Raw genomic sequence first — 16,591 nt, 5'->3', positions numbered from 1 at the left:
TAAACATACTTGTATTGTCATTAAACACCGTTGACTTGTTAACAAAAACCTCTCTTTCATAAATAAATAAATATAAATTATATATATGAATGCGGTAGATCCCCTCCACTTGGTCAATTGAAAAGTAGCTCGCCTGCAGAAAAAGTGTGGGCACCCCTGGTCCAAACTGTACAGTGTGAAAATAAGACAGATATTGTAGTGATGAAAGGGTTAAAGAAGTCATGCTTGTGGAGGTCGGCCTGTTGGCTCTGGCAGCTGATTGGTCGCACCCACTTACACCGTCCCGCCCCCTTTTCCCCATCATCCTCTGCGGCCAGGAGAGCGAGCCAGCCAGCAGGCTTTCACGGCTCTCAAGCGCCATCGTAAAAACCTTTACGACACACACACACACGCACACAAAATGCTGCAACATCAGAGAAAATACACAGATAATGTGATTGTTGATCAATGCTTGAAACAAAAGAGAATACTTAATGAAGCTTGACAAATATGAAAAACATATAGCTTGTAATATTTCAGTCTGTCATCCAGTCCATGACTGCATAGTGAATGTGTTCATGTGTCGTTTCATGAATTCTTGCTACTTCCACATGATTGCAATATACACACAGAAAAGGTACACACACACACGACATGTACACAAAAAATATACACGTCTAAAACAGAAAATATACACACACGTGCACAGAAAATATACACGTACAACATACAAAATATATACACAGAAAATACACACACCCAAAACAGAAAATATACACACACACACACACACACACACACACACAAACGTATACACAAAAAATATACACATTCAACACATAAAATACATATAATACAACATATACAAGATATAAGGGATATAAAATATACATATTCCACACATTGACAATACAAACATACACATATCAATCAATCAATCAATCAAAGTTTATTTAAATAGCCCTTAATCACAAGTGTCTCAAAGGGCTGCACAAGCCACAACGACATCCTCGGCTCAGATCCCTATATAAAATATAGGAATATGTAAATAAACATATTTACCACATATAAAATATAGGGATATGTAAATAAACATATTCACCACATATAAAATATAGGGATATGTAAATAAACATTCACCACATATAAAACACACATAAAATATAGGGATATGTAAATATACATATTCACCACATAAAATACACATACAATATAGGGATATGTAAATAAACATATTCACCACATATAAAGTACACATAAAATATAGGGATATGTAAATATACATATTCACCACATATAAAATACACATAAAATATAGGGATATGTAAATAAACATATTCACCACATATCAAATACACATATACAATATAGGGATATGTAAACAAACATATTCATCACATATAAAATACACACATAAAAAATATAAGGCTCCAGCGCCCCCCCGCGACCCCAAAGGGAATAAGTGGTAGAAAATGGATGGATGGATAAAAAATATAGGGATATGTAAATAAACATTCACCACATAAAATATAGGAATATGTAAATAAACATTCACCACATAAAATGCACATATAAAATATAGGGATATGTAAATAAACATATTGAAGAGAGAACACATGCTCAGTGGCCCTGAGATCGGTAGGTCGTGAGTTCAAACCCCGGCCGAGTCATACCAAAGAAAAACGGGAAAATGGTACCCATTGCCTCCCTGCTTGGCACTCAGTATCAAGGGGGGGTTAAATCACCAAAATGATTCCCGAGCGCAGCCAACGCTGCTGCTCACTGCTCCCCTCACCTTCCAGGGGGTGGAACAAGGGGATGGGTTAAATGCAGAGAGTAATTTCACCACACCTAGTGTGTGTGTGACTATCAGTGGTACTTTAACTTTAAAACAGATTGTTGAGCACAGTCTGCCCAGTCAAATTCCTTGTGTGTTACACATTTGGCCAATAAAACCCATTCTGATTTGATAAACAACAGAAAATATACAAAACAGGATGTGTTTGAGATCTGTTTTCCAAAAAACATCACAGTTTTCCTCCATGAAGTATTTCAACCATTCCAACATCAAAAACCTTCGGGTAAACATTTCTTCACACCCCAAAAACTCTGTTTTCACAAAATTCAAAATGTTCTAAAAATGAATTCCTCTCATAAATCTGTGCTATTTCTCCATTTTCAAACATTCCAACATCAACGCTATCTCACATACTAATGTTACATTCCCAAAACTTCCCACATTGTTCATCATTCCACATTTTCTACAACAATATTTCCATTTAAAAACAAATGGACAATTTGTAAAGGTTGTACGTTTGTCAGCTGATTCAAAGCAGAGAAAAGACAAATAAATCAAACATCCAAGACCAGCAGTTTTTGCCAACCCAAGAACTCACAATTTCAAGAAATTCTACATTCCCGAACACAAATTCCTCATGACTCTCTCAATTTTTATTTCATAGAATTGTGAATCCATCCAAAATGTTCAAGAATTCATTTTTAAAGAGGTTTTTCCAGCCATCTCCATGCACAATCACACATTTCTCAACTGTCTAAAACCATTGCAACACCACAAAGTTCAGCTCATACATAACTATAGATTTCAGTTATTTACACAAATTCCACAATTTTCCTGGAATTCCACATTTAACCACAATTCATTCATTTCTTTGTACGCATTAATAACCACAATTCATCCAATTATTTGTACGCATTAATAACCACAACTCATTCAATTATTTGCACGCATTAATAACCACAATTCGTTCAATTCTTAGTACGCATTAATAACCACAATTAATTCAATTATTTGCACGCATTAACAACAACAATTAATTCAAATCTTTGTACGCATTAATAACCCCAATTCATTCAATTATTTTACGCATTAATGACCACAACTAATTGAATTTTTGCACGCATTAATAACAACAATTCATTCAATTATTTGCATGCATTAATAACCACAATTCTTTAAACAGATTAATAACCACAATTCATTCAATTCTTTACACGCATTAATAACCACAATTCATTAAATTATTTATACGCATTAATAACCACAATTATTTGCACGCATTAATAACCAATTCATTCAATTCTTTGCACGCATTAATAACCACAATTCATTCAATTCTTTGTACGCATTAATAACCACAATTCATTGAATTCGTTGCACGCATAAATAACCACAATTCAATAAATGCTTCGTACTCAATAACCACAATTCATTAAATTCTTCGTACTCCTTAACCACAATTTTTTGTACGCATTTATAACCACAATTCATTCAATTCTTCCAACTCATTAATAACCACAATTTTTTGTACGCATCAATAACCACAATTCATTCAATTCTTTGCATGCATTAATAACCACAATTCATTCAATTCTTTGTACGCATTAATAACCACAATTCATTCAATTCTTTGTACGCATTAATAACCACAATTCATTGAATTATTTGCACGCATAAATAACCACAATTCATTAAATTCTTCGTACTCCTTAATAACCACAATTTTTTGTACGCATTAATAACCACAATTCATTCAATTCTTTGCACACATTAATAACCACAATTCTTTGTACGCATTAATAACCACAAATCATTCAATTCTTTGTATGCATTAATAACCACAATTATTTGCACGCATTAATAACCACAATTCATTCGATTCTTTGTATGCATTGATAACCACAATTCATTCAATTATTTGCACGCATTAATAATCACAATCCTTATTTAGTTTTAACGCCCTGAAATGCTAATTGCTTTGCTGAAGAACACCAAACGCAACGCTGGACCATTATGGCAATCTTTTTACCACAAAAACTCAACTTTCAAAATAATTTAATTAATTTAGTGACAAATAAGTAAAATAATAATAGTAACAACAATTAATTAAAATAAAACAATTATAAAATTTTGTTTTTTTAATTACTTTTTCCACTTATTTTATGTGTGCTTTTTGTTTGTCAATTAAATGCACAAATCCTCACATTTATTGTTGCAATACATCTTTGGACCAGTATTTCAAGTCAAAGCATAATAATTTTGCAAATGTATCAATAAGTGATTTAATTACATTATCCTTCTAGAAACCTTTATTTTGGTAGCGCAGTCAGACCAGATGTTGCGCACAGCACTATTATTGTGCAGGGGGAGTTGGGGAGTGTGCTGCTGTTCTGAGCTTGACCAGTTTGGAGACGACTTGAGGCTGTTTAGACAAAAAAAAGTAAGGCCAAATGATAAGTATCATTTTTTGTCTAGTGATTATCTTTTTTTATTTATTAATCATCCATCCATCCATTTTCTACTGCTTGTCCCTTTTGGAGTCGCGGGGGCTGCTGGAGCCTATCTCAGTAGTCCAACAAAATAATACACAATAATACAATAATAATACAATTCTAGTCCAATTCAACACAAACCTGGCCCAGCAACATTCAGAATAGCAATCAGAGTAATTGAGAGGACACAAAACAATTCAAAGTAGCCAATCAAAAATGAATAATATCAACAACAGTATCAATATTAATAAGAATTCCAACACAACAGTGATTAAAAATCCCACATTTACATTATCATCACAGCCATTTATAAAAAATACAAAAAAAATGTTCAAAAAATTAACAATAGTGCATCTTATAAGCTTGACAACACATTGTGTCCGATATTACCACAAGGATAAAATAAGTCATATTTTCGGTTCATTTAGTAGTTAAAACCCATTTATTATTATCTTAACTAAATGCTTTTTTTTCTACTGATATAATCTCCAGTCAGTATGTATTATGTGTGTATACCAGTCAGTATTTATTATGTGTGTATACCAGTCAGTATGTATTGTGTGTATACCAGTATGTATGTATTATGTGTCTGTATACCAGTCAATATGGATTACGTGTGTATACCAGTGAGTATGTATTATGTGTGTATACCAGTCAGTATGTATTATGTGTGTACACCACTCAGTATGTATTATGTGTGTATCCCAGTTAGTATTTATTATGTATATCAGCCAGTATGAGTTGGACTATCACTATCTATCCAATTTTTTAATAATACTGTTTTTCTTATGATGGTGGAACCATGGTGACTTCTAGGACTGGGCGATATGGCCTTTTATTAATATCTCGATATTTTTAGGCTATGTAACGATACACGATATATATCTCAATTTTTTGCCTTAGCCTTCAATGAACACTTGATGCATATAATCACACCAGTATGATGATTCTATGTGTCAACTTCAAAACATTCTTGTTCATACTGCATTAATATATGCTAATTTTAAACTTTCATGCAGAGAGGGAAAGCACAACTAAGTCAATTTACCAAAACTGTATTTATTAAACAGTTATTAAGCAGTGGCACAAACATTCATGTAAATTCCAAAACAGAAAGGGCAAGATTGTCAGACATTTTAAAACAAGCTATTAGTGCACTTTTGTGCATGATGTCACTAAGATGACATATCAAAACAACACTAAATTAAAGTGCACTTTTTGTACAGAACGCCACTACAATAGTTAAAACATATAAAGTGCACTTTTGTGCATGATGTCACACAAGATATTTTACTAACTGTCAAATAAAAATTAGCTGCATAATAGGAAATCAAATAGTGTATGTCCTTTGCTATGTGGTAGGTTCCTGCGGACGTTATCTCCTTCTGTTGACTATTTTTTTTTTCATACAGTGATGATGTGGAAATGGTGGCTTGGGCATTTTGTTGGTGTGGCACCGGCCGGAGATGTTGACATGCGGAGTTTCAAGCACTCTTCATTCTCTTGCGGGTGACTTTTCAAATGGTGCTACTTTTTGTAGCAACGCTTCTGCCGCATACTTGTAAAACATCTTCCCACTTGAAGCCAAACCACCGCCTGACGATGGACCCCGTGCTGTTTTTCTTGGGAATTAATTCTTCCTTCATTTATTACCAGATTCGCACCTTCTCTCTCTCGTATTACCACTCACACCGCTCCGTTAGCACCACTGCTAACGTTACTCATGCTGCTACCTCTCTGCTCGGCAAGAGCATATGACGTTGCACGCGCGTTAGTATGTGACGTATGTAAGAAAGTGTGCTTGTTTTATGTCTCTGAGAAGCAGAGACAAGAAAGAGTGAGAAACGCCTGCAGTGTAATGCCCGCAGCTAAAAGCAACTGCGTGAGGACGTATACTCGAATATCACGATATAGTCATTTTCTATATCGCACAGAGACAAACCCGCGATATATCGAGTATATTCGATATATCGTCCAGCCCTAGCGACTTCCTAAACTTCTTGCCATCCAAACAATACCCCGTTTGTTGACAAGAAGATTGACAGCCATGGAATCACATTCAATCTCTTTATTAACCAGAGGTAACACAATCCATTGAAAAGAATATTGAACAACAAATCAATGATTGAAGTGACAAACTTGCCATCCAAACAATATCCCGTTTTTTGACAAGAAGATTGACAGCCATGGAATCACATTCAATCTCTTTATTAACCAGAGGTAACACAATCAGGTGAAAATATTCAAAAGAGCTGGCGTCAGAGCCGACACAAATATTTTCTGTTGCGCCCCCCATTGGAGGAAGAAAATATTTCACGCCCGCCACTCTATTTGAGAAGGACTGGCTAAAGCTAACTAACACAGCTCTGTTGAAACCCTGGATGACGTCACACGTCACTTGGCAACAGGCCTTACCTTTTAAAAGTACAGACACACTGTGCTCTAAATGAAACATTTATTTAACTGCAAATGCCAGATATTTGACTTTTTTTAAGTAACGTATGAATTACTTTTATTTAGGAGTAATTCCTTTGGTAATTCAAATCCCTTTTTTGGTACAGTAACGAGTAACTACAGCTAGTTACTTTTTAAAAGTAATTTTCAGAAGACGGGTCACACATAATCAATAAATCATTTCCCCTTGTATGTCATGAAGAGACGGGGGATGGGTGGCAGACTTACCTTTGCTTCTTGGGGACCGAGTGTTCCACCTCGATACACTTCCCGTGAACTTCCACTTTACCTAAAAAACAGAAACCATGTTTGTACAAAATGTAGATGTTATAGTTCTGGCAGCTGTAAGCATGTGCAGAAATAAGTCCGAAGTCAAAAAAGAGGCCATTTTGGATACAATTATATTTAAAGGTGTACTTAACATTCATAAATAGCATAGTTTGTCTATAAAATTGTCATAAGTATACAATGTTATGCAGGGGTGTACTTATAACAATTTTATAAACAAATTATGCTAAGTATAAATGTTAATAAGTATACAATGTTATGCAGAGGTGTACCTATAACAATTTTATAGACAAATTATGCTATTTATAAATGTTAATAAGTATACAATGTTATGCAGAGGTGTACTTATTACAACGTGGAAAGTGGGGCGAAATGTTTTGTTCTTCATGGGCGGCGTAACAGAAAATTATTGAGAACAATTGCCCTTTTTTAAAGAAATAAACAATTACAGTGAATGTCATATATAAAAATAAATAACATTTTAAATAAGTACAGCCATTTTTTGGGATAATGGTAGTACAAAAATACATTTGATTAAATAATGATTTACATTTTTTGGTCAATTGCAGGCAAATTGATTAATTTTCAATCTTTTCTGTTACAAACTAAAAAACAATGTTAAATGTATTCGTTGTTGAAATTGAATCTATTATCCTTTCTTTTGTGTTGTCTTTAATGTTAAGGATACAATGTTATGCAGAGGTGTACTTATAACAATTTTATAGACAAATTATGCTATTTATATTTGCAGTGGAAAGTGGGGGTCGAAATGTTTTCTTCTTCATGGAGGGGCGTAACAGAAAATAATTGAGAACATTTTTTTAAAGAAATAAACAATAATTACAATAAATGTCATATATAAAAATAAATAGCATTTTAAATAAGTTTAAACATTTTTTGGATAATGGTAGTACAAAAATACATTTGATTAATGATTTACGTTTTTTGGGTCAATTCCAGGCAAATTGATGCATTTTCAATCTTTTCTGTTACATTACAGACTAAAAACAATGTTAATGAATCTTTGTTGTAAGTTGATCTATATTTCTTTCTTTTGCGTTTAATGTTAAAAAGGACACGATGTAATGCAGAGGTGTACTTATTACAATTTAAAAGAAAAATTATGTTATTTATAGTCACAGCAGAGAGTGAGGGAGGGGGTGTAACGGAGAATAATTGAGAAGCACTGCTTTAAGCCAAAGGTGTCCAAACTTTCTCCACTCTGGCCAGCCGAGCTTTAAGTTCACAGCGGAACTTTAGAAAGGAAAACTTTCAAGGCCAGAAAAAAGAAAAAAAAGAAAATGTTGAACAAATTAATTTTTATTCATGAAGATGTCAAACAATTGCTTTCTTTTGGGTGATCATTTGTAGAGCGATTATTTTATTACAAAACCCAAAACCAGTAAAGTTGGCACGTTGTGTAAATGGTAAATGAAAACAGAATACAATGATTTGCAAATACCTTTTTAACTTATATTCAATTGAATAGACTGCAAAGACAAGGTATTTCATGTTCACACTGAGAAACGTATTTTTTTTTTGCAAATAATCATTAACTTAGAATTTAATGGCAGCAACACAATGCAAAAAAGTAGTCAGAGGGGCATTTTTACCACTGTGTTACATGGCCTTTCCTTTTAACAACAACCTTTGGGAACTGAGGAGACACATTTTTGAAGCTTTTCAGGTGGAATTCTATCCCATTCTTGCTTGATGTACAGCTTAAGTTGTTCAACAGTCTCCGTCGTGGTATTTTAGGCTTCATAATGCGCCACACATTTTCAATGGGAGACAGGTCTAGACTACAGGCAGGCCAGTCTAGTACCCGCACTCTTTTACTATGAAGCCACGCTGTTGTAACACGTGGCTTGGCATTGTCTTGCTGAAATAAGCAGGGGTGCCCATGATAACGTAGCTTGGATGGCAACATATTTTGCTAAAAAAAACTGTATGTGCCTTTTAGCATTAATGGTGCCTTCACAGATGTGTAAGTTACCCATGCCTTGGGCACTAATACACCCCCATACAATCGCAGATGCTGGCTTTTCAACTTTGCGCCTATAACAGTCCGGATGGTTATTTTCCTCTTTGACCCGGAGGACACGACGTCCACAGTTTCCAAAAACAATTTGAAATGTAGACTTCTCAGACCACAGAACACTTTTCCACTTTGCATCAGTCCATCTTAGATGAGCTGGGCTCCAGCGAAGCCGGCTGCGTTTCTGGGTGTTGTTGATAAATGGCTTTCGCTTTGCATAGTAGAGTTTTAACTTGCACTTACAGATGTAGCGACCGACTGTAGTTACTGACAGTGGTTTTCTGAAGTGTTCCTGAGCCCATGTGGTGATATCCTTTATACACTGATGTCGCTTTTTGATGCAGTACAGCCTGAGGGATCGAAGGTCCGTAATATCATTGCTTACGTGCAGTGATTTCTCCAGATTCTCTGAACCTTTTGATATTACGGACCGTAGATGGTGAAATCCCTGAATTCTTTGCAATAGCTCGTTGAGAAATGTTGTTCTTCAACTGTTCGACCATTTGCTCATGCATTTGTTGACAAAGTGGTGACCCTCGCCCCATCCTTGTTTGTGAATGACTGAGCATTTCATGGAATCTACTTTTATACCCAATCATGGCACCCTCCTGTTCCCAATTAGCCTGTTCACCTGTGGGATGTTTCAAATAAGTGTTTGACGAGCATTCCTCAACTTTCTCACTCTTTTTTGCCACTTGTGCCAGCTTGTTTTAAATATGTTGCAGCCATCAAATTCCAAATGAGCTAATATTTGCAAAAAATAACAATTTTCCAGTGTGAACATTAAGTATCTTGTCTTTGCAGTCTATTCAATTGAATATAAGTTGAAAAAGATTTGCAAATCATTGTATTCTGTTTTTATTTACCATTTACACAATGTGCCAACTTCACTGGTTTTGGGGTTTGTATTATTTTACACCTTATAGCCTCAATGCGCATTTTGGTGAAAATAGTTGGAATGAACAATTTGTATTTATTTTTCCCCCCAAATAAACTCACACCAACAACAGCTGTTTGTAAATGTTGCAGTTTATAAATAAAGGTTTACAAAAAAAAAAATACAAATAAAAAATTTTAAAAAATGTTTAAAAAAAGTAGCCTCTGCGCATGCACTTAGCATAGATCCAACGAATCGTTGACTAAATTAATCGCCAACTATTTTTATAATCGATTTAATCGATTAGTTGTTGCAGCCCTAGCTGATTGGAGAGCTAGCTTGCTTAGCTAGTGGGTCCATGACGATGACTAGACGTTTTGTTTGATCGACCGTTTTACTGCCGTGCTACAGACACCGTTTGGAAACAACTTAAGTACGGTATGTAAATAAACATTTACAGAATATTTCTGTGTAAATAACTAATTTCACAACGTATATATAATTACCAGGATTTTAGGATAACATTTAATGGATGAATTGTGTGTGGGAGATGAAGATGAGGAGCTCTTGGACTCATTTGTGGGACATTTACTTCCACGTGTGGGCGAGCAGTCAGAGTCGGGTTTGGTGGAATATTAATTACCACCACTTTTTCTCTTCAACTGTTTTTATTTAGCCCAAAAACTTATTTCTACACACATTTTGTGAAGAATCATGTTTGTCACTTTTTGAAGATAAATGCCACCCGACCCTTTAAACTGCAGTTGCATGGGATAAAGGGAAGTAACGATAAACGATATTTATTATAAAACTTCGGACAGTTAGTATATTTTAAAGTATATTGTGTGTCTATTTGATGTTTTAAATAAAGCTGTTTGTTAAGAGTGTTTATGGGTACTTTTTCAGCACATTCAACAACAATAATAATAACTAATTATTTTGGTCATAAAAAAATGTTTAAATTGTAAAAATAATTATAATAAAAAAATTATAAATAAAAAAATATTTGGGTCACAATAACTGTGATTATGTTATATCTGCATATGAAAAATAAACATTCACATATGGGTTGGATTTGAAATAAAATGGAATTGTAGTGTTGCAGTGTGTATCTGGTTTTTGTGTGGGATTTCAAGTAGCAGTAGAGTGTAAAAACCAGCTGCCTCTATATTGAAACTATTATCATATAAATCTGATTTATGACTCCAAAAGACTTCCAAAGTTTGGGAATAAATAGATATGATGAAAATAGTATCAATCTCACAGAGATTCCTGAGCCATTTTGAGAGATCATGAGCAAGCCAGTCACATGACGTAGAGGAGGAACCACAGAGCCCTTCCCCACCAACAACAATGCTAATCAAGCAGACTTTGTGAGAGCCAACAACGATTACTTTGGAAACAATTATGATCCACGACCTTATATTTTTGAGCCTGAACACAAAGAGGATGAGCAATAAGTTATAGAGTGCTAAACGGATGTAGCTTTATTGTGACACTATAGCAGCAATGCTAGGTGCTAAACATACAAACTAACCTTAATAAAACAAACACTGTAACATTTCCACTCTCGTTTGGGAGGTTACATACTTCCGTTTAGATGAAGATTCAATAACAATCCTCACAAAGGGTTAAAAAAAAAAAGTTGTCGCAACAAGCATCTTTTTGTGTCTATTTCGCCATCTCGGGGGATGTGAAAGTGGACCAGCATGTTGGTCCATGGCCACATTTGTCTACTAGCAGATGAGAGATGCATGAATCATCATCTAGAACTTACTTTTAGCAAGTTTGAGACAAAGCAGAAGTCAGTGTGTCAACAATGGCAGCGTAAACTAGCATTAGCTCACAGCTATCAATGCTCCACTAAAATAGTCCGTCTGCGTTAGTGCTTATAACAACAATATCACTCATATTTGGTTCATTTATAGGTCACAACATGTAAATGGAGTATTGTTGGCACTTTGTGGATGCTTGAGGGTATAATTAGAGGATCTGTTGACTCAATTGTTGAATGTTTTTTATTTTAAATTGATCTAAAACACAACCTGTTTTGTATGTGTGTCTTTTATATAAATGTGTTGTCTGTTTTATATATGTGTCGTGTGTGCCTTTCATATGTGTTGTGTGAGTGTGAATGTTGTCTATCTGTGTTGGCCCTGCGATGAGGTGGCGACTTGTCCAGGAAGGCGGCTACCGCCCGAATGCAGCTGAGATAGACTCCAGCGACCCCGATAGGGATAAGCGGTAGAAAATGGATTGATGGTGTGTGTTTGTTTTTTATATGTGTTGTGTGTGTCTATTTTATGTGTGCTGTGTGTGTGTCTATTTATAAGTGTTGTGTGTCTATTTTATGTGTGCTGTGTGTCTATTTTATGTGTGCTATGTGTCTATTTTATGTGTGCTGTGTGTCTATTTTATATGTGCTGTGTTTGTCTATTTCATATACTGTGTGTGCTGTGTATATTTTATGTGTCATGTGTGTCTATATTATGTGCTGTGTGTGTCTATTTTATATGTGTGTTGCATTTGTCTATTTTATATATCGTGTGTCTATTTTCTGTGTGTTGTGTATGTACATTTTCTGTGTGTCTATTTTATGTGTTGTGTCTAATATTTCTCTGTTGTGTGTGTATTGTTTCTGTGTTGAGTATTATTTCTGTCACTTATTATATATGTACTATTTCTGTGTTGTGTGTATATTTTCTGTGTTGTGTACTATTTCTGTGTTGTGTGTATATAGTTCCTGCATGTGTGTATTTTTTGTATGTATAATATTAATGATTTACATCACGACATGATGAATTATAATGATTTATATCATGACGCCATGAATAATAATAATGATTTACATCATGAATAATAATAATGATTTACATGATGACGTCAGGAATAATATTAATGATTTACATCATAAATAATAATTGTTTCAGTAAATTCAAGATGTTTGTCATAAACCTTCTTCTTTGTAAACACTTTGAACACTTTCCTAAAGTGGATCATATTAATACACTGTTTACTAATCCATGCAACAATTTCATTCCACACACTAAAGGTTTTGAGTGTTGTACCTGCAGACAAATGTTTTCTCTCAGGTTACATTTCTCCTCTTCAGTTGAGAAGAATTGTTGCACATTCTTGGCCACCAGTTTACTTTTAGGCGGTTTGCAAATGCACCAAATCATTGCATTTCAATATCTTTGATTGTAATAAAGTATTTGAATGTGCAACATTATTAATTATTTATAGATTAATGAATGAAGTGTAATTCTTTCTACAACTCGGTCAAAGTAAAGATGAATAAGGATAGTTTCATTTACGTGTGATGAATATTAGCAAAGGGAACAACTGGCATGGCGACCTTGGAATACTACAAATTAATGGCCGTTTTATGAATGACTTTTGATACCAATCTAAACGGGGACTTTTCCATTAATCAGCAATGTACAAGCCGACTGTTTTTTTTTTTGGTGTTGTTGCTGTTTTTTGTTTTTAATGGCAAACGAAAGGCGAACAAGACGTGGTTGTGGTGGCTCCTGCACGGACGTGCTTCGAATGGCGAACATTAGCAAGGTGCGACTTTTAATGTGTGATTCGTGGAATGATTCGGTCGGCATCGATGATTAGCAGCCGCACCTCCCCCCTCAGCAAAGTTGAATGGCCCCCACGGGCGTGTGGCTCCTCGTTTCTCCCGACTATATCGCCACAAAGACCCCGTTCGAGCTCTTCTTCCGCCCGGACACGATGGCGGACACGGACGGCGACAAAGTGTGGCGCCAACTCACCAGAAAAGGTTTCTATCGCCTTCATGGCCCAATGGTCGTCCGGACAATCCACGAACGCGTAGCCGCTTTTCACCAGGAAATGTCCCGCATAAGGGATCTTGTGCTCGTCGAAGGTCCTCCCGAGGTCCTCGGCGGTCACGCCGTCCACCAGGTTCCCGATGTACAGTTTGTGCATGGCGGTTTCTCGCAGATGAAAAAGTTGTGTTCGTCAAAAATGTTAGACGCACAAAGTCGACATGAAACGGGTCGCGGAGCGAACGAGCGAGGCGATGCCGAAGAAGAAGGAGATGTGAGTAATGGACGACTATGGCGGAATGGGAACAACTCCGAGATGTTGTCTTTTTCTTTTGAACCGTGGAGATCTTCTCCTCTGTAGCCACGCCCACTACCAGCCAATGTTGACCACGCCTCTAAGCCACACACCAATTCAGTTTCCGCCGGCAGGAAACCACGTGGTTCATGAAGCAGGAATGGGGGCGGAGCTTCACGAGTACTATACGAGGGGTGGGCGGGTCACGCACATATCGATACCAGGGGCAGTATGGGCAGCCGGATCGATACCAGCGTGAGAATCTATGTTTTTGTTGTGTATTGTCGTTTATTGTTGTATTGTTAAAAGTGTTTTTGTTGTTATTTTTGAACTATTTGAGTATATTGTATTATTGTTAAAAGTGTTTTTGTTATTATTTTACACTATTTGAGTATATTGTTGGATTGTTAAGTTTTTGTTTTTTTTGCAGTATTTGAGTATATTGTTGTTTTGTAAAAGTGTTTGTTATTATTTTTGCACTAGTTTAGCATATTGTTGTATTGTTAAAAGTGTTTTTTAATTATTTGAGTATATTGTTGTATTGTTAAAAGTGTTTTTGTTATTATTTTACACTATATAAGTATATTGTTCGATTGTTAAGTGTGTTTTTTTTTGCAGTATTTGAATATACTGTTGTATTGTAAAAGTGTTTGTTATTATTTTTGCACTAGTTTAGCATATTGTTGTATTGTTAAAAGTGTTTTTGTTCTTATTTTGAACTATTTCAGTATAGTGTTGTATTGTTAAAATTGTTTTTGTTGTTATTTTGAACTATTTGAGTATATTGTTGTATTGTTAAAAGTGTTTTTCTTATTCTTTTTACACTATTTGAGTATATTGTTGGATTTTTAATTGTTTTTTTTTGCAGTATTTGAATATTTTGTTGTAATGTAAAAGTGTTTGTTATTATTATTGCACTAGTTTAGCATATTGTTGTATTGTTAAGTGTTTTTGTTCTTATTTTGAACTATTTCAGTATAGTGTTGTATTGTTAAAATTGTTTTTGTTGTTATTTTGAACTATTTGAGTATATTGTTGTATTGTTAAAAGTGTTTTTCTTATTATTTTTACACTATTTGAGTATATTGTTGGATTGTTAAGTGTTTTTTGCAGTATTTGAGTATATTGTTGTATTGTAAAAGTGGTTCTTATTATTTTTGAACTAGTTTAGCATATTGTTGTATTGTTAAAAGTGTTTTTGTTCTTATTTTGAACTATTTGAGTATATTGTTGTATTGTTAAAAGTGTTTTTGTTATTATTTGGAATTATTTGATCCACAACCTTATATTTTTGAGCCTGAACACAAAGAGGATGAGCAATAAGTTATAGAGTGCTAAACGGATGTAGGTTTATTGTGACACTATAGCATTAGCACCAATGCTAGGTGCTAAACATACAAACTAACCATAATAAAACAAACACTGTAACATTTCCACTCTCATTTGGGAGGTTACATACTTCCGTTTAGATGAAGATTCAATAGCAATCCTCACAAAGGGTTAAAAAAAAAAAAAGTTGTCGCAACAAGCATCTTTTTGTGTCTATTTCGCCATCTCGGGGGATGTGAAAGTGGACCAGCATGTCGGTCCATGGCCACATTTGTCTACTAGCAGATGAGAGATGCATGAATCATCATCTAGAACTTACTTTTAGAAAGTTTGAGACCAAGCAGAAGTCAGTGTGTCAACAATGGCAGTGTAAACTAGTATTAGCTCACAGCTATCAATGCTCCACTAAAATAGTCTGTCTGCGTTAGCACTTATAACAACAATATCGCTCATATTTAGTTCATTTTTAGGTCACAACATGTAAATGGAGTATTGTTGGCACTTTGGGAATGCTTTAGAGTAAAATTAGAGGATCTGTTGACTCAATTGTTGAATGTTTTTTTATTTTAAATTGATCTAAAACACAACCTGTTTTGTATGTGTGTCTTTTATATAAATGTGTTGTCTGTTTTATATATGTGTTGTGTGTGTCTTTTATATGTGTTGTGTGAGTGTGAATGTTGTCTGTCTATCTGTGTTGGCCCTGCGATGAGATGGCGACTTGTCCAGGTAGGCGGCTACCGCCCGAATGCAGCTGAGATAGACTCCAGCGACCCCGATAGGGATAAGCGGTAGAAAATGGATGGATGGTGTGTGTGTTGTGTGTTTGTTTCATATGTGTGTTGTGTGTGTCTATTTTATATATGTTGTGTCTATTTTATGTGCTGTGTGTTTATTTTATGTGCTGTGGGTCTATTTTATATGTGCTGTGTGTCTATTTTATATGTGCTGTGTGTGTGTCTATTTTATATGTGCTGTGTGTCTATTTTATATGTGCTGTGTGTGTGTGTCTATTTTATGTGTTGTGTGTGTGTGTGTCTATTTTTTGCACTATTTGAGTATATTGTTTTATTGTTACTAGCCAATAAATTTGTTTTTGTTATTATTTTTGCACTATTTGAGTATTTTGTTGTATTGTTGTAGGCAAATAATACATTTTGTTTTTATTCAACAATCTTATTTAAGAAACAGATATGAACACAGCATTTTAGTAAAGTGTAAGAATAGCCACAAAATAATAGAAT

At 34.9% G+C, this 16,591-nt stretch overlaps 1 protein-coding gene across 2 annotated transcripts in view; it reads right to left on the bottom strand.

Moving 5' to 3' along the window:
* Positions 1-14,083, bottom strand: part of igf2bp1 (insulin-like growth factor 2 mRNA binding protein 1) — a 66,914-nt gene extending 52,831 nt beyond the window's left edge. For both annotated transcript variants that reach the window (XM_061982191.1, XM_061982190.1), the window contains exons 1-2: positions 13,709-14,083; positions 6,952-7,012 (exon numbers count right to left, since the gene is read on the bottom strand). In XM_061982191.1, coding sequence (XP_061838175.1) covers positions 6,952-7,012; positions 13,709-13,883 — 236 coding nt within the window. In that variant the 5' untranslated portion in view covers positions 13,884-14,083. The remainder of the gene's footprint in view (positions 1-6,951; positions 7,013-13,708) is intronic.
* Between the last annotated feature and the right edge of the window lie 2,508 nt (positions 14,084-16,591).

The sequence above is a fragment of the Nerophis lumbriciformis genome, linkage group LG24 (genome assembly GCF_033978685.3).
Source record: "Nerophis lumbriciformis linkage group LG24, RoL_Nlum_v2.1, whole genome shotgun sequence".
Lineage (NCBI taxonomy): Eukaryota > Metazoa > Chordata > Actinopteri > Syngnathiformes > Syngnathidae > Nerophis > Nerophis lumbriciformis.
This window is presented reverse-complemented; position numbering and strand designations above follow the sequence as displayed.